The 23,109-nt window shown below is 39.0% G+C and overlaps 1 protein-coding gene across 13 annotated transcripts in view; it reads left to right on the top strand.

Annotated features, from left to right (window-relative positions):
* The window catches only part of SYTL5 (synaptotagmin like 5), a 226,331-nt gene that overhangs the window by 134,983 nt on the left and 68,239 nt on the right, over window positions 1-23,109 (top strand). For 7 of the 13 annotated variants that reach the window (XM_087966843.1, XM_087966840.1, XM_087966846.1 and 4 more), the window contains 9 exons: window positions 4,047-4,163; window positions 4,386-4,533; window positions 4,911-5,040; window positions 6,327-6,430; window positions 9,788-9,880; window positions 13,862-13,927; window positions 18,906-19,084; window positions 21,219-21,321; window positions 22,734-22,895. In XM_087966843.1, the coding sequence (XP_087822969.1) occupies window positions 4,047-4,163; window positions 4,386-4,533; window positions 4,911-5,040; window positions 6,327-6,430; window positions 9,788-9,880; window positions 13,862-13,927; window positions 18,906-19,084; window positions 21,219-21,321; window positions 22,734-22,895 (1,102 nt within the window). The remainder of the gene's footprint in view (window positions 1-4,046; window positions 4,164-4,385; window positions 4,534-4,910; window positions 5,041-6,326; window positions 6,431-9,787; window positions 9,881-13,861; window positions 13,928-18,905; window positions 19,085-21,218; window positions 21,322-22,733; window positions 22,896-23,109) is intronic. The other 6 variants (XM_087966844.1, XM_087966849.1, XM_087966845.1 and 3 more) reach the window with 2 other exon arrangements.

Below are 23,109 nucleotides of genomic sequence, written 5' to 3'. Positions count from 1 at the left end.
CGGGCTGTTACCTGACCTTGATTTCCTGCTTTTCAACTTTTGCGCAGCACAACTGAGGTTGAAAAAGCAGTAAAAAAGTGGTTTTTCAAACGTTGTGCACCCGCGCACAGCACTTATCAGCTGTCCAGGAGGCACAGCTGAAGGTGTAGTACACGCGCACACAGTGTGCGCAAAATGTAATCACTGAACTGGTAGTAACACCAGTTGAATCCCACCCCTGCCTGTAATGTATTATAGTCCATAAGCCAAAGGCAAGGAAATAAGGGAGGCAACTCATTAATAAATTCAACATTTCCTTTTATCTACATATCTAACATACTTGTAAAAGGCAAGTCAGAAAACAGGTAGGGGAAAGGTAAAAATGAGTTGCCAGATTGTATCACTACTTTAGCTATTTCTCTTACAGTTTTTCAATGTTGGAAAGAATCACAACACTAACTATTCTGTTTTTCATAATAGCTAATCAAAATATAAAAGAACAGGGTGGCCACACAAATGTGCAATCCCAACATTTTTTGTACCATAAAGAGAAAGATTTAGAGAATAAAATGACATTTTAGTTAAAAATATCAGTTAAGATCAGGTGTGGGCTTCAAAATTTTTAGCAAAGGGTTTTCTGTTTGGTTGCTGGGTGGGTGTGGCCATGGTGGGCATGGCCTAGTCAGCCTCCTGCACTATGGCGGGGGGGATTTTTGCTTTCCCTGCATTCCGGACGCTTTCCTCGAGTCTCCGGGAAGGCGAAAACGGCCTCCCCGAGCTCCGGAGGCTCTCTGGAAGCTGGAAACAGGCCCATTTCTGGGCTTTCTGAACTTCTGGGAGGTCCATTTTTCACCCTCCCTGAGCCTCCGTGTGTGCCCTGCATCGAAAACCGGCCGCATGGGGACTCCTGGGAGGGCTGGGTGGGGCCAGCCAGGAGTGGGATTTGGAGAAACGAACCCTCATCAGCCCACCCCTGTTTAAGATGAAAAAACTTTTACATTTTATAGTGTTTTACTCTTATTGTATATATTTTGTTGCATTGTTTTGTTCTTTTTAACATTGAAAGCTGCAAGCAGAATCACCTTGTGTGGTTGAGCTGGGTGGGAAATAAATGTAATAAATAAATAAACATAAAGCAAAGGTATCATTCTCTTTCTATTACATTAGTTTCCTGTGCAATGAAAATGATATTTTTAAAGTATCAGCTTACAAAATCCAAGTATAGAATCATATTAATATACAGGCCTGTGTTAATTATTGAGTAAAAGAACAGTGGACAAATTTCTGTGAAATGTCACAAGAATCCAAACTGGGCATGAACTGTAAAGCAGATCAAGTTGTGAATCATTTGTTTGACTAAATTGGGCACATTGGGACATTTGTCCTCCTGGTGAAAAGACAGATAGAGGTATTTGGAGCAGCTAAATAGCATATGACTAAGGTTTCGGATTCTTTGGAATGTGACTGTTGCGGGCAATTCCACAAGCAGTGTCAGAACAACTTAGCCCACATACTAAACTACTACATAATGGATTATATCCAAAGTCTGTTAATCAGCTATAATAAATGCTAGATGTTTATATGGGAGAAATGGAAAAATGTAATGGCATTGCCATAGTTTAGGTCCATTTGCATCACTGACAGAGTAGTGAAAATGAATATAAAATGTTGGGCAAGAAGAAATCAATAAAGAATGTTGAATACCTTCCTGATTGAAGAAACCAATAAACATTATGAAGCATCTTCTTTAATTAAGCTTTTTGTAAATATATATCGTCTTCTCTCAAGAAGCAATTAAATTGATTTGTATTTTAAAACTTTTGAAGGCAGTAACTTCTTGCTAAAGTAGAAGGTAGGTATTCAACTGATCCTAGACAATTCCCTGACAAAATTACCTATTAGAACCCACTGAATAGCTAAGTTTAAAAGCTAAAAATTAGAATGGTTTTGTAACTTTCCCAATCCCTGATCACCACCATACTAAGGCACTCCCAGAAAGTCACCCAGAACTCCCAAGATTTTTTACAAGTGTCAATTATGTGACTTTAGAAACTTGTTTTTATTTATTTCAATTTAATTTAATTTTTATTTTTTGCCTAACCATGGATACTGCACTTTGAAACATATGTAAGATGCTAGATTGCAAATTTTAATGAGCTTGTTCTCTTTTATTTTAGATATAAGTAGATCAGCAAAATGGTATTAGGACTGCTATCCAGGTGGTGGAATATTAAAATGTCCTTATACTACTAAAGTATTTGCCTGAGATTTGTATTACTGATGGAACATCATTTCTTTTTTAAAAAAATTTATTATATTTTTTTTAAAAATATACAATCCATATTGTATATTTTGAACGAGTTGGTTCTGGGTATCATTCATATTAATCCAATTCACAATAACAGTATTAGTAACCTATCACATTATCAAATTTAAGTAATCCTCCTTATATTGTTCAAACATAAACAAAAAATGCCTAACTCCTCATCTTTGTTTTTATCTTCATCTATATCTTTCTTGTTCAATCTAAACATTTCTCTATTATATATGAACAAATTTGACTAGGTATCACTCATATTGATCCAATTCACACTAACATTGTTAATCTCTATCACATTTATCACATTTATGTAATCCTCATTATGTTATTTAAACATACATAAAAGAAAAATGCCCAACTTCTGTAAACTTCTAATCTTTGTATTATTTTTATTCAATCTATAAAAACTTATGTTCTAATATTTCCCCTATCTAATTTTATTTCTGCCTCCTTCAGCTTACAATCGGGCTACTTTAATATTTAAAGGGCATTTTTTTTCTATCCATCATCTCTTATCTTCTTTAGTGCTTCAATTCTTATCCATTTTTTAATTCACCACCCCCACTTCTAACCTTTTTTCTATCTTCACCTCTATCTTTTTTGTTCAATCTAAACATTTCTCCCAGTGCAGTCTTGTACTACCAATTCTCCCAGATGTCTGCCTGTGTCTCAATCTCCTTATCAAAGGTGTCTTCCTGTCTCTCCAATTGTCGATTTGTCTGTTTTATTTTCTTCTATCTTTCTTCCTTTGTCAGCTGATTTGTCAATTCTATTTTTTGCTCCAGTCCTTGGTTTATTTGTTGATGTGGCCAATCCATCTGTTCTTTCCACTCCTTTTGCTTACCATTTATCTGGTCTTCCTCTTTGTTGAGCTGTTGCTTCCTTTGATGAATTTTCTGATCCATATTTTTTCTCTGTTCATGTTCCATTTGCTGGCTTGAATTTCCATTTCATCCAATCTTTCTGTTGCTTCCACCAGTTCATGGACAGTTCATCTTTATTCCTTGCTCTTTGCAAAATGTTTTCCATTTTCTGGTCCATACTATCGATTAAGTTCATAATATTTTGAAGCAAGAAGGTCATCTCAGTAAGAAATCCTCTCATTTCCATTGCTGTTCCTTCAACTCCAATCATAATAGTGATGAAAGTAGAATAAACAATCATGCCTCAATCGGGTTCAGAGAGTCCAAAATCATAGAAGTATGGTTTATTTTCCAATTGTTAGTAAATGGGGCTCTCGTCTCAAATTTCCATACTGCCTTTTTTCCAGCAGGTATTTGTTTCACTCAATCTCCATTTTTTTTCAAAACAAGGTCAATTGTTTAAATGAGCCAATTCCAGCATTTACTCAATACTCTGATAATCCAAGGTATTTTCCAAGTTCTTTAAGTCTACTCTTTTATTTTAGCTTCCCAGCATCTCTTTTATAAAATGTATTTCTTATTTCTGCCTCTGGTAAGCATAAGGCAATAAACAGTTAAAAATCACAGCCACCCAATATCAAGTATTTCCTCCTCTGTAAATTTCAAGGAGTCACTTTTTCTTTCATCAATAGATGGCACACTCAACTTACTTTTCAGCATAAATCTCTTTAAAAATATTTTCTTCCACTGCTTAAACAGTTATATTTTAGTGTCTCTTTTCTAGGATTGTTTACTTTCTTGGGGTAATTTTTAAAAATTAAAAATTGCATCTCACCCAGCAACAATCTCTGTTCACTGTTCTCTTCGTTCCTGCACTATCTTAGGTGTTCTGGCTGTCCCCAGCTTCATGGCAGCCATGTTGACTGCTGCTGTTCCTTGTCTTTGGATGAGGGAGGTTTTCCAAGTCAGGGAGAGAGATGCTGCTCTCCTCAACCTGCAAGGTGCCCCCCTTTACTTCACCACCCCTACAGGGTGGCTATGGCTCTTGTCGGAGCCCTCTGACGGGGAGAGCTCAGAGTGGGGCTGCAGTGCTTGCAGTCCTCACCTCCGATGGTTCCAGAAGCACAGCCGGAAATCCATCAGTTTTTGATATGTAGTTTCTCCTTTTTTATTTATGCTGTATCAACATAAATTAGAAGGTTAATTTAGTGCAATTTCTCCAGGGGGAACACCTTTCCCTTAGATAGCCATCTTCTTGGAGACATAACTGGCAATATGAAAAATGTTGAAAGCCAAAGCAATGCTTCTACTCTACTCTACCCAAGGTCACCAGCACTGAGTGCATGCAGCATGACTATTGACTACAGCAGGGTAAGTTGACTGGTGCAAAAATGGATTGGTTTGAGAAATAATTGCTTCCTAGTGGCAAATCTAGAATCTGGGATTATTTGTTTTGCTCCAGTCTTTTCAGTTTTGGACAAAGACATAGTGGAGAAAGCAAATTGAGATTAGCTTGCTAGTCTTAATATATTTGTATATGTTCCTAAGATTGATTCTGGTTTATTTCTTATGTTCAACAAATCATGCTTAAAGTAAATTCCAGGTAATAATCATGTTTGAACAAATAATGAAAAATTATTGGCTTGAACTTGGGTGGGGGTTTACTTCTTAGACTGTAACTAGTGTGTTTTCATATGTTAGTTTTCTTATATGTGTGACACATGAAATATGTTGTTTTATGTGAGCAGGATTCTGAATTAAAAAACAACATTGTTATGCCTATCAGTGAAAGTATCCCTGCAGATTTATCAAAAAGGCATTGTAGGAAGAGTTCTAGAACACCTTCTGTGGCAATTTCTAGGACATCTTTTACATCTGGTGAGCTTTCAGTTACTGATACTGTGATGTACTTTTGAATTGCTATTACTATCTCCTTCATTGTTTAGCTTGTTTTTCCCTCCCATATTTTTTCCCCCTGGGGAATGTTTGTTTGTTTGTTTGTTAGAATTGCTAAGAATTAGCCTTCTACCAGGTCAGGCAATTTTTGTCAGTCCAGATCAGAGATGCAGAACTTCAATTTAGGATTATATTGACAGATGCAATTTGGATGAGGTCAGGTAGGGAGTTTACATGGGATTTTTTTGTCAGGTAGTCACAGGAGTGAAATATTCCTGCAAACTTTACTGCGAAAAAGAAAGAGACAGAAAGACCATATTTTTGGCTTACCTACTATGTTGTGATTGCAGAAACCATCAAAGGATAATGACCAGTTATACTTTTTGTAATTCTGATCTGGATCCTAGTGCAGTATTGTTTATTTGATAGATCATCTGATGCCTGATTCTTTTATAATTGAATATGAAGAGGGCTGTGTGGGACCTTCTGCATAAAAATGCACACTTTATTGTAGAACTGTGGTTCTTCCCCTTTAATGAAGAAATATCTTAAATCAGTGTCTGTCATAATTATTCTTAAAACAAAGGTGAGGTGGTTTTTGTATAAACATCTGTAAATTTTAGCTTTTGCTGATCATTTTTTCCTAAATTTTATTCAACACATTTATGTGCATAACAATTGGATGAAAGATAGGCCTTTACAGTTGGTTCACTTACTAACAATAGACTAGATAGAAGTATTAGAGACTCAGCTTGCATAAAATACATTGTCCTTCTACCTGTTTGATTTTCCAAAGACTGAAAAAAAGGAAATCACCATTGAATTTCTTCCTGTAATTTATTTATTTTTGTTCTTGAATTTTATCTTTTCGATAGGTTTCAGGTAAAGATGAAATTGATGGATAAAAACGAAACATTGTGGAAAAATACATAAATAGTCCATCACATACAAATAAATTAAAAGATACTACAATATCTTCTGTCTATGGAGATTCTCAGTCATCCAATCACGTTGTCTCAAAGGTAATTTTTCAAGAGGCAACTGGTTTTTCTATGAAGATGTTTCACTTTTCATCCAAGAAGTTCTGACTGGATGATGGGGGAAATCCTTCCATTCCCCACTATCCAGTCAGAGCTGAAGAATTTTCTTGGATGAGAAGCAAAACGGTCTTCAAAGAAAAACAAGAAAGTCCAGTTATCTCTTGATAAAGCACCTTTGGTACAATATCTTCTATATAGATTGCTAATACATGGCTTTATATTTTGCAGATCGCAGTAGATCAGAGAGAGATCTCAGTGGATCCTTTTCAGAAGGAAATGATACTTTAAGCTTAAGAAGTAAATCTGTACCTGGAGCACTGGACCATGATGTGGTGAGCTGGAAAGATACAAAGCTTACAAATTAGAGTATTTTGACTCTTTTTTGTTTTATCAGTAATAATAAATTTCTCATTTGGCTAATTCCAGTAATTTTATATATATGTCACAATTTATATCAAAAGTACATATATAATAAAAATAATAAAAATGTAGTGGGTATAAATGAAGATAACTACAAATGTACTCTTGCAAGAACTTTGTATAACAGTTAGACTGAAATATCATGAGTGGCCCTGAACATCCAATTACAAGGAAGATTGCATTTCCTCATTTAATTTAGATGCAGAATAAAGCAGGATGACATAGTCTGATTCTGCTGAAATCTCTCAAACTTCAGCCCTTGGCCCAACCAGATATCTCAGCCAAGCACAACTGTCAACACCTGCTTTATCTTTTGAAGTGGCAGTTAGCAGCTGCCTAACAGAACACAGTTTAATACAGAATTTTAATACAGAATGGAACTCAATCACTGGCAGCTGCTCCATGTCTAACAACCACAAGAGCAGTTGTGTGGGCTTTCAGTTTTTGCAGACAGAAAGTAGCATTTCTCTTCACTTTTCCATCTTTGCAGAGTTTCAGCTTGGTTTATGAAAGGATCAGCCACACTATGGGACAGTCAGGGGTGGGATTCAAATTTTTAACAACTGGTTCTGTGGGCGTGGCTTAATTTGTGGGTGTGGCTTGGTGGTCACATGACTGGGTGGGCATGGTTTCGTGGTCACATGATGGTAGGCATGGCTTGGTGATCGTGTGACTGGGTGGGTGTGGCCGGGTGGCCATGTGACTGGCAAATCAAATACAAGTGGTCCTCGCTTAATGGCTGGTTGCTTAGCAAGTGTTCTAATTTATGACTGACCTCCCCAGAGCTACTTGACCTGTTTTTGAAGTTTTGACAGCCATGCACACACACGCTCACACACACACACACACACACACACACACACACACAAAAACAGACTCCCTTCTAACCCTGCTATTCTATGATTCTGTAAGGATCTCCTGCTGGAGCAGGGGTTTGGACTAGAAGATGACCTCCGAGATCCCTTCCAGGCCAGCCCTAGATTGCTGTGCTATTTTAAAGATTCTTCTGAAGCCAGGTTTGTGTCCTTCCTTCCTCTCCTTTATTCTCTCTCTCTCTCCCTCCCTCCCTCCCTCCCTTCTTCCTTTTCTCTCTCCTCCCTTATCTACCTATCCCTATATCTCATTCAGTTTCTCCTCCCTCCATCTCTTTCTTTCTTTCTTTCTTTCTTTCTTTCTTTCTTTCTTTCTTTCTTTCTTTCTTTCTTTCTTTCTTTCTTTCTTTCTTTCTTTCTTTCTTTCTTTCTTTCTTTCTTTCTTTCTTTCTTTCTTTCTTTCTTTCTTTCTTTCTTTCTGTCCCTTCCTTCCACCCCCTCTTTCTCTGTCTATCATTTTTCTTCCTTCCTCTTTCCCTTTTTTTTCCTTTTCTTTCTTGTCTCTTCCTTCTCTTTCCCTTTCTCTCCCTCTCCCTCTTTCTCTTCCCTCTTTCTCTCTCTCCCCTCTCTCTTTCCCTCTCTTTCTCTCTGTTTCCCTCTTTCTCTCTCTTTCCCTCTGTTTCTCTCTCTTTCCCTCTCTTCCCTCTCTCTCTCTCTCTTTCTCTTTCTCTCTTTCTCTCTCTTTCTCTCCCTCTCTCTCTTTCTCTGTCTTCCCCCCCCTCTCCCCTTTCTCCTTCCCTCCCTCCCTCTAAATCTGGGAGACCCACCTGAAACACACACACACACACACACACCCTTCCAACATGCTCGTTAACTTACTTCCTGGCCAGTCTCCCAGAGTCCCAGGGACTGGGTGCGATTGTCCATTCACACCCGGTCCCGCGTTGCCCGGAAAAGCTGGCAGGCAAGGTTTCAGGTCAAACAAAGGAGCTGCGGGCAGGACTCCTTCCCCTCCCTGTTTTGGGGAAAGGAAAGAGCTGGAAACTTCAAGGGCCCATCCCTCCAGTAGCTTTGGACTAGGCTGCAAAACTTACCTTCCTCCTGCGGCTGGTGGCAGAGGGATAGGTGAGCCAGCCAGGGCAGAGCCGTCGCCACTCGGCTCCCAGCCAGCCTGCATCTCATCCCCTGCTTGGATTCTCCACAGCTACTGGGGCTAACGGCTGCTGGAGGAATGCGGGAGGCAACCAGGAAGCACGAGGCTTATGCCGCCCACATCGCCCCTCTGCCAGCCACCCCTCCCTCGGGCCGAGTGTTTTAGCCAAGTGCGGGCCACCGCTATGCAAGCTCCATGGGCTGGAAGATCCGCTCTCATGAGGCTTGACTTGCATCATTCTCACAGTGGCGGCCCGCATTCAGCCAAAGCGCACAGGCCAGCAGGCAGCAGAGGGAAGGGGCAGCAGGCAAGGGGCGATGTGTGAGCTTCATGCTCCCTGGTCTCCCCCATCCGCCCCTAGCAGGCAAGGCCCAACAGCTGTGGAGAATCCAGGCGAGACCCAAGCGGTGACGGGTCAGCCCTGGCTTGCCTTCCTCTCGGCTACCAACAAGCCAGGCAAGTGGGGTGGGGGAAGCTTGCTAGACACGAGCATTGAGGGCAGCGGCAGCATGGCAGTGACAACCTAGTCAGGACTCAACCAGGGCTTGTGGCAGTGGTGGCAGCAAGGGTGACCATGGTGGCGGTGGCACAGCGGTGGTGGCTTAGGCCGGCCCAGGAGTCAGGACTCAACTGGGGCTGGCGGCAGCAGCAGCATGTAGGCGACCGGGGTTTGCAGAGCCTCACTGACCTAGGGAGATCAGAAGGTGGAAGGTAGGTAGCGATGGCTGGATGGCTGCTGCTGTTGGAAGCTATGGCGGCGGGCGGGAAAATGTGGGAAGCAATGTAGCACACATGTGCTATAAGGAGTGACTGGGCAGGGTGGGCAGGGGGAGAATGCTGTCAGCAATTGTCGCGCATGCACGCGACGTTGCGCATGTGCAATAAGGACTTACTGGGCAGGGAATGGAGGAGCGGGCAGAGAGGGGCAGGGCCAGCCAGGGGCCTGTTTTACCAGTTCTCCGGACTACCGGGAATGGTAATAACCAAACTGGTGTGAACCGGTAGAATACCACCCCTGGACACAGTTTGAATAACTCTGTGTAATGAAACCTTTTTAGTATAATTTGTAAGGTAGAGTTTCAGTTGTTATTGTTAAGTATGGCAGGCTAGATGTTCATAATAACTGAAGATATTTCAGACACTAAATTGCTATTGAAGACAAAAAGTGAAACAGGATGAGATACTGAAGCTAAGGTAAATGGTTTTATTTAAAAAGCAACAGTGTTTAGTCCTCCACTCATTTCTTCCTAATAAAATATCATTTTATTCCTTAACTGTGGATATATGCTTTGCTTTTCTGTTAGAACTACCTGAATGAAGCAGAAGAGGATATGGATGACATTATAGCCTCTGGCTTTTCAAAAAGGCAAAGTAATTTGGCAAGTGGATTTTCCACAGTAAGTACCCATTAAATACATATGCATGACTTTCTTGTACTGTTTTTTCCTACAGCAAATTATTTTTGATACTTGGACCATATACCTATTTGATTCTGTTGTGTTTCATTCACAGCTGATTTTTAGCTTCAGGTCTTTTGTTTTAGAGTAGATTAAATTCCATTGCCATTATGTAGATTTTAGAGACTTTAATTTTTGTTCAACAAAAGCATGAATGATTGTAGGTTTTGCTAGCTTCTAACAAACATAGAATGTTGGCAGCTTAGAGGAACCAGGGCAGCTGATACAACTATTATGCTTACTGCACTTAGTTTGATGGATGCAAGGATACAGCCAATAGTTACAAATATACTGTAACTACTTTTTGCTTCTTTATTTATAACTGGGGTGTCAGCATTCCAGAAAACCTCCACTCCAACAAATAACTCCGAGACAGACATCTTCTCAAAAGTTCTTTTTTTATTTGGATAGTAACAACTGGGGAATCCTGAATCTGAAAGTTCCGGGCTCCCTTGCAATAAGTAAAAACTACAAATCACCTGCACCCATCATCACATCACATGCCCCAATCACCATCCATCCCAACTTGAGACTTCCCCTCACTTACGTGCAAACTAACATGACCTTGAATTAGAAAAAGAATGTTATTATGTCTAACTACATATACTCCAAGAAATTCCCCCCTCCCATTTTCCCAGGCTTAAAATGTGGCAGTGTGGGAGCATCTGGTCTCAGTATGGCTTTCAAAGCTGACAGGCATCGCCCCTTGAAAAAAATCACGTCCTGAAAAATACAATAAACAAAACACAAGGTGTTAACACATTGCCCTTAACCCCCTCTCCAAGGGGACCCTTTGGCCAAGGGTCAAGGGCACCCTTTGGCTTGTCAGGGAATTGTTCATGAAATTGTCTAATCATGTATATCCCAACTTTTCACCCAAGTAGCTTCTGACAAAGGGTAGCCTTTCCATAGCACTAAATATTGTAATCGTTCTCAGTGTAATCTAGAATCAAGAATTTTCTTTATCTCAGAATGTGTTTCACCCTGTACTACCAGAGGTTTGGGGGGAGCTGCTGGTACAGGCCGTAGATTGGAACCAATAGCAGGCTTCAACCAGCTACTATGGAATACTGGGTGTATTTTTCCTAACAGCCGAGGGAGACTAAGTTGGACAGTCACTGCATTGATTACTTTCGATATAGGGAATGGACTCAGTAATTTTGGTCCCAACTTTCTACTAGGAAGTTTCAACTTAAGATATTTAGTTGACAAAAACACTTTGTCCCCTACTTTAAAAGGTGGTTGGAGACATCTATGTTTGTCTGCCTATGTTTATATTCCTCAGTTGCTTCTGCTAGAGGTAAAAGTGCTGCTTTCAAATTGGTTGTCAGTTTGTCCTCTAGAAATCTAGGGCTGTGTTTGGCTTGGACTCTAGTGGTTGCTTGGCCGACAGGTTGGGCTTCTGATATCATAATTTGCACTACTACCGACGACTGTCAAATTGGGGTTTTCTCGACAAGGAATCTGCCAATACGTTTCCCCCCCTTGGAAAAAACCCTCGGAATCTTTCTCCTAAACAAGTAATATATTTTCATGTTAAAGTTGAATCTCTTGAAGTATCGACTTGTTTAGGAGAAAGCTTCCGAGGGATCTTCAGAGCCTCGAGGTTTTTATGATCAGTTCACACCTTGAAAGCCTCCTTTACTCCTTCCAGGAAATGCCTCCAAGGTAGTAATGCCCATCACACAGCAAATGCCTCTTTTTCCCAAACTGCCCACCTATGCTCTGTGTCTGTCAACTTTTTTGACACATAAGCTCAAGGCATCAGCTGGTCTTGAGAATTCTTTTGAAGTAGAATCGCCGTGACAGCCACACCACTGGCATTGGCTTGGACTACAAAAGGTTTGGTCGGGTCCAGATGCTGGAGGATAGGCTCCGTGGCAAAAAGGCATTTTAATGTCTCAAAAGATTTCTGATTCATTGTCCAAGTGAGAGGTTGATTGGGTTTTGGTTTGGTCGGGGAAAGCCCAGTTTTTAGTAACTCTGTTAAAGAGAAGGTGACCTCAGCAAATGAAGGGATGAATTGTCTATAAAAATTTGCAAAACCCAGGAAGCTTTGAAGTTGTATGCATGTTTTGGTGGCTGCCAGTCTAGCACTGCCTTCACCTTTCCAGGGTCTATTTCAATCCCCTGATTTGACACTCGGTAGCTCAGGTAGTCCAAAGACTTTTATGGAATTCGTATTTTGACAGATTTGCATATAATTTGGTGGCTAAAAGTTTTTTCAGTACTTGCCTGACTAATTTGACATGTTCTTCTATGGTTTCACTGAATATAAGAATGTTGCCCAAGTACACAAGGACCCCCTTGAACAGATGTGTATGTAACACTTCTTTGACTAGTTGCATAAATACAGCGGGGTGGGGGCTTGGAGTCCGAAAGGCATGACTCAGAACTGGAAACTTCCCAGAAGGCAGTTGAAGGCTGTTTTCCACTCGTCTCTCTCCTTTATGTGGACTCAGTAGTAGACCTCTCTCAGATCTAGCTTGGTAAAGATTTTGCCTTTAGACAGGTGATTTAGCAAGTCCTTCATTGGGGGAGGAGATACCTTGTTTTTTATGCATACACCATTGATGCCCCTAAAGTCAAGACATAATCTCAAGTCGCCATCTTTCTTTTCTTTAAATAGTACTGGGGCTGCCAACGTAGATTTTGCTGGTTCAATGAAGCCTCTGGCTAAATTGGTATCAATGTATTTCCTCAACTCAGTCATCTCGGCTGGTGTCATGGAATACCTTTTTGGTTTGGGCAGTTTGCCCCAGATTCTAATTCGATGGCACGACTAGGGAATCCCGAATCTGAACATTCTGGGCTTCCTTGCAATAAATAAAAACTACAAATCCAACCCGTGGACCCATCATTACATCACATGCCCCAATTACCATCTGTCCCAACTTGAGACTTCCCCTCTCTTATGCGCAAACTAACATGACCTTGAATTAGAAAAATAATGTTATTATGTCTAACTACATGTACTCCAAGAAATTCCTCCCTCCTATTTTCCTAGGCTCAAAATGTGGCAGTGTGGGAGCATCTGGTCTCAGTATGGCTTCCAAAGCTGACGGGGATTACAAGATGTTTCAGTTATGTTATTGAAGAATTAGTCCAATATTTCAGGAAGGCATTAGTTCATCAAGGTGATGAAAGCAGGACCCAATCATTATTTTCATTTTGTGCTAGAAAGAAGATTGTACACTTCACATATTAAAGCAAATAATAGTTTAACATTTAAGGTAGCACTATTATGGTCATTCTCATTATTATTAGATAAATATATCTCCTTTATTTTGTAAAACTCAAAGCAGTGTATATAGTTCTCCTGCTTCCTCTTTCCCTCACAATAGCCACCTATGAAGTTGGTTAGATTGAGAAAGTCCAGTCCGAAGTCACATAACTAGTTTTCATGCTTCTGAAGACTAAAATTCAATTCCCCGCCTTCCAGTCAAGTACCTTAACTGTTACATCAAACTGTGGATAATTTCACTTGATGCTTTGCAAGTAAATTATTTGTTGGCAACTAGCAGGTAGTTTAATTGCTATAGTAATTATGGCATTTAAGTATCTTGTATTCTAAGGGATTTTAAATGATTGATTAAAATGATTGATTAAAATACATTAACTACAAAGTGCTTGTATGTAGGCAGATAGACATCTGCCTTGTGATAACAAAATGTTTTTATCCAAATATTTCTATAATATTACAAAACGAAAATGAGTGCTCAGCCTAAGGTTAAATTCATCATTGGAGAGATAACATAATTTCTCGTATGTCTATGTCTGTAAATGTGAGTTATTTACTGATCACTTTTTTCCATACAATGGTTGGTTGTTGTATTTCTACGTGTCTTTTCTTTATCCATTTTCACCTATTGGTACTACATAATGTTCTTCTTTCCTCTGCCTTTTGCCTCCCTCATAAAGAATTCTCCTTCAAATTCTGAGAGGAAATGGAACTATTTAAATGTTCCAGAAGCAGATGGTGATACTGTAAGTTCTCTCACTTTTCTGACACATGCAAGAGCTCATCTCTGTTCCTGTTTCATTTCTACATATATAAATAGCAAAAATAAATATTTATTAATTGATAATAATTCCTCCATTAAGTCACTGGCTAACAATAACAGCATCATATCCTTAAAAGTGAGAATTGCTATTTTGTAATAGAATCTTTTTAAATATGGAGAAATTTAAAACAATTAATCCCTTTTAATAATTTGAACAATACAGCCAAAAGATGAACAGAGGTAGATGCAAGGATTTCATATTGACTCATCAGTACCTACATTACATGGCTATATATGGAGAAGTAATTTTTCTATCCATTCAGATTATTTGAATGGAGGATAACATAGAATCATACTACCCTTTCCTACTAGGCACAAATGACACAAAAAAGGACTTGAAAACAATATTGAGTGATTATGAGCAGCTAGGCAAGAAAGTCAAGGACTTAGATGCACAAGTAGCTTTTTCATCCATACTGCCAATGAAAGGACAACATCTGGTAAGAGAACAGAAAATACTAGAAGTGAACCACTGGCTTAAAGGGTTAGTGTCATCAAAAAAACTTTGGATTCCTGGACCATGGTGTGTACTGTCTCCATGATGGGCTTCTGACAAGGGATGGCTTGCACCTCACAAAGACTGGGAAGAATGTTTTTGGAAAATGACTGGCTCAACTAATCAGGAGGGCTTTAAACTAAAATTGAGGTGGGAGGGTGACCAATCTTAGGATCTCCAGGACCTAATTCCAAGCAAAAACCCCTAGAAAGCAAGTCAAATAATGAAGTAAAGAGGGATGGGAAGGAAAACAAACTCAAACACCAAATAGGAGACATAGGAAGCATACCCAGAGTCAAACATAAAGATCTCAAGTGCCTATACACAAATGCACAAAGTCTGGGGAACAAACAGGGTAAACTTGATCTATTAATACATGAAGGTAGATATGATATAGTTGGAATAACAGAAACTTGGTGGGATGCAACCCATGACTGGAACACACTATTAGAAGGATATAAACTGTTTTTAAAAACCCCATAAAAGAGGAGATAGATTTGCACTGTATGTAAAGGACCACTATATTGGTACAGAAATGCATGAAACCAAAGATTAAAACCACCTAGAATGCATATAGGTTCATATAAAAGGGAAAAAAAGAATGACATAGCCATAGGTGTATATTATCGGCCACCCAATCAAGCAGAAAAAATAGATGTTTGTTTGGCCAACCAACTAACAAACATATGTAAGAAACACACTACAATAGTAATGGGGGACTTCAATTACTCTGATATCAATTGGAAAAAGAGAAATCAAATAGGTTCCTAACCAACATAGCTGGCAACTTTGTTGTTCAAAAGTAGAGGATGGAACTAGAGGGACAGCTATACTGAACTTAATTCTTACAAACAGGGATAAAGTGATAGAGGGAGTTGAAACTGCAGGAACCTTGGGTGAGAGAGACTATGTCATACTAGAATTCAATATAACACAAACACAAGCAATAGAACATAATGACATCAGACTCAGATTTTAAAGGAGCTGATTTTAATAAACTCAGAGAGAACTTGGGAAAGATTCCTTGGATGAAAATCTTAAAGGGGACAACAACTCAGGAATCTTGGGAAACTCTGAAAAGTACAATCATAGAAGCTCAGACCAGCACAATACCACTGAGAAAGAAAAACAAGAAATCCAAGAAGAAGCGAGCATGGCTCCACAAAGATCTCTCTGAACAATTGAAAGAAAAAAAGGACAAGTACAAAAAATGGAAAGAGTGACATACAACTAATGCAGATTATCAGCAGATAGCCAGAATCTACAAAGATGAAGTCAGGAAAGCAAAGGCTCAGAATGAACAAAGACTTGTCAAAGATAATAAAGTGTCTTCCACCATATAAATAACAAGAAAGAAATCAAGGAAACAGTTGGTCCACTAAAGAGAGAAGACAGCAAGGAAGTAACAAACAACAGAGAGAAAGCAGAGCTGCTTAACTCATTCTTTGCATCAGTCTTCAGGCAAAAAGAAACTATAGCCCAACCTACCAAAAACATAATTCTAAAAGACAGACTAGAAATAAAAGTTAAAATAAGCAAAAAATTAGTCAGAGAACACCTGTCTGATCTTAATGAATACAAATCACCAGGACCTGATGGATTACATCCCAGAATTTTAAAGAAGCTGGCATAGGTCATCTCAGAACCACTACACCACATCTTTCAAAAATCGTGGAGCACCAGGAAACTACCGGAGGACTGGAAAAGAGCTGATGTGGTTCCCATCTTCAAAAAAGGGAAAAAAAACAGACCCAGGAAACTATAGACCAATCAGCCTAACATCAATACCCGGGAAGATACTGGAAAAGACAATAATAAAGAAAACCAGATCTGCCAACATCTAGAAACAAGTAAAGTAATAACTAGCAGTCAGCACGGGTTTGTTAAAAACAGATCATGCCAAACCAATTTTATTTCATTCTTCAACATAGACTAAATTAGTAGACCAGCAAAATACTGTGGACATAATATACAGATTTCAGCAAGACATTCAACAAAGTAGACCACAGCCTACTTCTTGGTAAGCTAGAAAAAAGTGGGATAGATAGCACCACCACCAGATGGATTCGCAACTAGCTGACAAACCGTACTCAATGAGTAGTCCTTAATTGGTCTAAGTCTACATGGTGGGAAGTAAGCAGTCAGGTGCCACAAGGTTCTGTTTAGGCCCAGTAATCTTCAATGTTGATGACTTAGATGAGGGAATAGAAGGGGAACTTACCAAATTTGCAGATGATACTAAGCTGGCAGGAATAGCTTACACCCAAGAAAATAGGCTCAAGATCCAGATGGACCTTGACAGATTAGAACATTGGGCCATATCTAACAAAATGAAATTCTGTGTAGAGAAAAGTAAAGTCGTATACTTAGGCAAGAAAATCCAAAAGTACACATATAGACTGAGTGAAACTGTGAGAGGGATCTTGGAGTCTTAGTGGACAACCAGCTAAATATGAGCAAGCAGTGCGCAGCAGCAGCCACAAAAGCTGGGATTCTGCCAGTTCTGACCGGTTTGGGCGAACTGATAGCGACAATACAGAAAAATCATGTATTTCTTTATTTATATTCCATCATTATTTTTATCAATTCAAAGCAGCAAACATTCCAAATATCCCTCCTTCTCCTCCTATTTTCCCCACCACAGTCCTGTGAGATAGGCTGGGCTGAGAGAAGGAATGACTGACCCAAAATTAGCCAGTTAGTTGTTAACTCACTGAGCCATTTCTGAAATTTCCTGCAATGTGAAAAAGAGAGCTATCTGCAGTCAATGCTTTGTTTAGAAGTGCGTCTCCCTGTCTTGAAAAAGCAGAAAAATTATAAGTGTAATTATAAGACTGTGCTTTGTTATGGTGGACAGGAATGCATTTGTCTGCAATTCTTTAAAAAAATATGGCCTTTTCTGGGGAAAGGCTCATGCATAAATTTAGGCCAAAGGAATCCTGATCAAAGCCCCCTCACCCCCTTGTCGAAAGCCTGCTGGGACAGTCACAAATGGCAATCACACGACCCCAGGACAGTGCAAGGGTGATAAATACATGCCAATTGCCAAACAGCCAAATTTTGAGCATGTGAGCGTGAGGATGCTGCAATGGGCATAAATTTGAGGACCGGTTGTAAGTGCAAGGACCGGTCATAATTCACTTTTTTCAGCCCTCTGAGTAATCCCCATAGTCCCTATGTGCATAGGGACTACTCAGAGGGCTGAAAAAAGTGAATTATGACCGGTCCTTGCACTTATGACTGGTCCTTGCACTTATGATTGGTCCTCACATTTTACGTTTTACAACCTATCTTGTCACCATGGTAAAGTGAAGCAACACAGTTGCGAAATTAATGACATGGTTGTTAAGAATGCTGCAACAAGCATAAATGCAAGGATCGATCATAAGTGTGAGTTAAATGAGGCATTGCAGATTTCATGGTGATGACAGTGGCCATTGAAGAGAGATTTGCGGTACAATTAGAGCTGTTTTAGGTATGTTAAGAAGGTGGGGCCAGGGACTGTATGTCGAGTTGGCCACCCCCACCCAGTTACATGACCATCTACCCACACCCACCCAGTCACATGACCACCTAGCCCAAAGAACCAGTAGTAAAAAAATTTGAATCCCACCCCTGAAAAAAGTTAATGCAATCCTAAGTTGCATTAATAGAGGGATATAATCAAGATCAGGTGAGGTACTAATACTACTCTATAAATCCTTCATAAAACCACACCTAGAGTACTGCATCCAGTTTTGGTCACTACACTATAAAAAAGATGTTGAGGCTCTAGAAAAAGTGCAGAGAAGAGCAACCAGGATGATTAGGGGACTTGAGACAAAAACATATGAAAGAATGGTTACAGGAACTGGGCATGGCTAGTCTAGTGAAGAGAAGGATCGGGGAGACATGATAGCAGTGTTCCAATATTTGAGGGGCTGCCAGAGAGAGGAAGGGGTCAAGCTATTTTCTAAAGCACCTGTAGGCCAGATAAGGAATAATGGATGGAAACTGAACAAGGAGAGATTTAACCTGGGAACAAGGAGAAACTTTCTGACAGTGAGAACAATCAACCAATGGAACAGCTTGCCTTCAGAAGTTGTGGGAGAGGCTCCTGCTTAGGCGGAGGGTTGTACTAGATGACCTACAAGGTCCCTTCCAACTCTGATTATCTGTGAAAAACATAAGTAAATTATTTTGGAGTTAAAATATTAAACTAGGTGCTGAAGTCTCCATTCAAGGGTTTACCAGATGAGTTTAGGATAATCTCTGAGCTTAATTTTACAGATGTGCATGTACATGAGAACTGAGTAAGACAACTTTGAGCTATTTGAACAAGTAAAATAAAATAGGTATGTTTCTTCAATGGGATATTGAGATTGAATTTTGCCATCAACCAATTTTGTCACCCTCTCTTTTTCAGACCAGCATTAACAGTATGATGAGTGTTTACAGTGAAACTGGGGACTATGGAAACGTGAATGTTAGTGGTGAAATTTGTCTGCAAATCAGCTACAACTATAAAACAGGAGGTCTTAACATACTTGTAAAAAAATGCAAGAACTTGGCCATTGCTGATGAAAAGAAACAAAGAACAGATCCGTAAGCAAATCTTTCTCTTTTTTTTTTTTTTACTAACCTTCTATTTATTTACTATTCTAGTTATGTTTGCTAGTTAGATTTGTCTTCCACAGATCTACCATTTAGTACAGTACAATATCATACACTCACATTTGGTTTGGAGTTTGCAAAAAGTGAAAGACATGTGACTTTCTCCCATGTTCTTATTGAAGTTTACTTTAAACGAGATAAGAGCTATATCATTTTTTAATCCTTGAAAACTTTGAGAAGCAGTTGCTGAAGCAGTTGCTTCAGTTGGTGAAATCTAGAATCTAGAATTGGCTCAGTGAGATGGGCCGCATAAAAGTTTAATAATAAATCAGTCAATCTGGAGATGGTGAACTGATATGAATATTTTTCCAGTTTGATAACTTCAGTGCTACACTACCTGGGAGAAGAGACTTAATTTTGGTGAAATGAAAAACCCATGTTTACCACTAAATGCCTTGTGCTAGTATCCTCCTCTTTTCTTATCCTAAAGACTTTCCAATTAGAAAATGCAAATTTAAGTTCTGATTGTCAACTGTTTTCAGAGTTTTGCAGCGTAAATTTAGCTCCAGAAAAATAAACACAGATAGCTGAGGCTTCATTTAACTTCTTTATAAATACATGAAGTAAATTTTACAAACCAGTTGTAGATTTCTCCAACATAGAGCAAACTCAAACATAAGTAGACATGTTACAAGTCCAGAGCTTCAGCAGAAATTCAGGTGCTCAGAAACAGACATCAGTTTCACTTTAGTTCAGCAGGCAAACAAGATATACAGCAGAGGAGAGAAGCAGTTTCATTTCAATAAACAGACTTAGAACTTAACATAGCTTCAGAGCTGCAGAGCTTAATATAGAGCCACGCCTAGGGTACTTCCAGTTTCAATTTCCAATCAGTCCTCATTGGCTGACTTAGTTGCTATGCCTATTCATTGGCTGACCTTGTTACCATGCTCTATTCCAGTTCATGAATATACTCTGACAAACTGACCATAATTCTCTACAATTTTGTTCTGGCATGTGTAGTGTGATTCAGTAACAATAAAAAAGAACCAGAGTGGAGCAATTGTTTTCTTCCTTTGTTTTTCTCTACAATTATAACTGTAAAAACAATCAATTTAAGGAAGAAGCTGAATTTTTCTGTCTTCTCCTGCCCCAAAAAGTGAATGATGGGGGAAATGAGAGTATTTTAGCTTTTCTTCCATATTCTCTTGCAAATAATAGAAGGCTCTTCAATAAAAGATTTCTCTCAGTGCACTAAGACTGGAGAATGAAAGAAAAATTCATAGCAATATTTTGTGGTGTTCTTGTTTCCTTCCTTCCTTGTTTTCTATAAGTGAAAGTAATTCTGGGTACACTGAAGCCTCTTGTACCTGCCTAAGTAGGTACAAATGGTAGGAAGGAATGAGAATAAGGAATAAAAGGCTGAATAGTAAGGCAGGAATTTCCCACAAGTCCTAATCCCGCCAGTGGTGGGATTCAAATTCTTTTTACTACTGGTTCTGTGAGCATGGCTTGGTGGGCGTGGCAGGGGAAGGATACTGTAAAATCTCCATTCCCACCCCACTCCAGGGGACGGATACTGTAAAATCCCATTCCTTCCCCACTCCTGGGAAAAGGTTACTGCTAAATCCCATTCCCTCCCCATCCCACTAACCTGCTTTCCAGCTCCATTTTCCTGTGCAGGGCAACAAACGAAGACCCAGCTGATCAACTGGGACTCGGGAGGCAGAGAATAAATGGGGGTGGTGCCAGTCAACAGTGGTATTTGCCTGTTCTCTGAACTGCTCAAAATTTCCGCTACGAGTTCTCCAGAACTAGTCAAAACCTGGTGAATACCACTTCTGGTTCCAGCCATTATATATATAATCTACCCACAAATATATATTTATTTGAATTGTATATATTTCCAATATATCTCTTGCTACATAAAATAAACAAAAAACATATGATGTATGACAACACATGAGAGAGCAAATAAAGCTAAAGTATAACCTTTTTGATGTCTCTGATTTAATTTTGACAGTGTTATACATAATAATTTTCTGTATTTGGACATCTACATGTTTGTATACCAATGTTGTAACTTTTAGCAAAATTGATAAATCATCTATTATTTATTCTGCAGTTATGTCAAAGCATATCTTCTGCCAGACAAGTCTCGCCAGAGCAAAAGAAAGACAAAAATCAAAACTAATAGCACTGATCCAGAATTCAATGAAATGCTTAAGGTAAGGTAGGAACTGGGACAATACTATATTTATTAATATTTTCTTTATGGTCAAAATAAGAAATTAATGGCTGGCTAGCTGGCTGGTTTAAATTATTATATGCTTCATAGTACCTTCATGGTAAATATGTCCTTGAGTTGAGCTGTGTTTCTGATGACTCTCTGGACATGTCCAACTAGTTTTTGGGTTGTGCTTGATTTGCTCCTACTTTCCTCAGGGATGTTTTCAACTTCCCATTCTAGTCTTCAACCCTGAACTTCCTCGATATCACCCATCCATGTGTTATGTGGCTATGCAAAGTCCTCTTTGCATAGATATTTTTGAATTTATTGTTTCATCAAAATCTACCCTTCCGTATTTGTATCATCCACAAAATCCTATGTCATCCAGTTCCATCATCTCAGTCACTGATAAACAATTTGAATTGCATATGGTGAAAAATAATCACTGTGGTATTTCACTTGATACTTTTCTCCAAGATGAAATGAGATTGTTCAGACAATCTAATAGTAGTATCTTCTACTCCATATTTTCCATTATTTATTTATTTTAAATGTTTGTGTCATCCAATTCCAAAAAAAACTGTGGATGGTCTCTTTATTAAGAAAAATATGTATCATGTCAAAGTCTTTGCTGACAACCTGAGAACATTCCAGATCTACTGAGCTGCAGTTCTATTATTGAAGAAGGAAACATGGTTCATTGGCGCAATTTCTTTGCAACAAAACCACACTGGCTCCTGCTAATTGCAGTATGCAAATCCAAGTGCTCACAGACATGTTCCTTTATAATTTGTTTGAGGACCTTGCCTAATGTAGACTAAGTTGGCACTCTCATGCACTTCCTGGGCATTTACTTCCCATTTATTTATTTAAAGGAGAATATTTGTAGCTCAGGGTTGAAATGAAGAGTTCTTGAGCTCAGAGAGCACGAAGGACTCCTCATTTATTTATTTACTTTGTTTTTTTTTAAAGGTTTTTCAATTATATGATTCAAGAAAGAGAAAAAAATGTGAAATTTGCTTGTGGAATTTAAAGAACAACTTTCTTAATAAAAATACTTCTATCATTTTTGGAGAATCTAGTATCACCAGTTCATTTTCTTTCTATTTTAATTATGAGTAATGTTTATCTTAATGAGTAATATCTATTTTAATGAGTAAAATCAATGTGCATATAGGAGGAGATGGAAGGACTATAGTTTAAGACGTGTAAACAAGTTTTCTGGAGAATAATTATATTTTATGCATTTCCCCTTCATAATTTGAATTGCACTAGTAGGAAGGGAAAATATTGCATCATTTATTATCTGTTAATACCTTTGGATATACTTAGAAGTTCCATACTCTCATTTGCTGGTTCCTAAAAATATTTTCCTTAAAAATATGCTTCTTTTCTATCCTCACTCAACAGTATGTCATTAGCCACACGCAGCTTGAGACTCGGACTCTGCAACTTTCTGTCTGGCATTATGACAGATTTGGGCATAACAGCTTTCTGGGAGAAGTAGAGATTCCCTTGGACTCCTGGAACTTTGAAAATCAAATTGATGAATGGTTCATGCTTCAGCCCAAGGTGAGAAGGTCCTGTTGGTTTAGAGAAGTGGCATGCAAATTTATGAAGAAGTTGGAATTCATGGAACAAAGTGAATTGACAACAATCTAGCCTTTTTTTTTTTGCACTAGACAGCATTTTGTTTGTAAACAGCAAGCTGTATGAATAGGGCGGGGGTGGGGAGGAATCACTTCATTTGCTTTGTGAAGTTGAAAGCAACTTAGCTGAAAGATGG

Source organism: Notechis scutatus, chromosome 5 (genome assembly GCF_049901735.1).
Source record: "Notechis scutatus isolate UNSWTSFEM ecotype Mainland chromosome 5, rNotScu1.2, whole genome shotgun sequence".
Classification (NCBI taxonomy): Eukaryota; Metazoa; Chordata; class Lepidosauria; order Squamata; family Elapidae; genus Notechis; species Notechis scutatus.
This window is presented reverse-complemented; position numbering and strand designations above follow the sequence as displayed.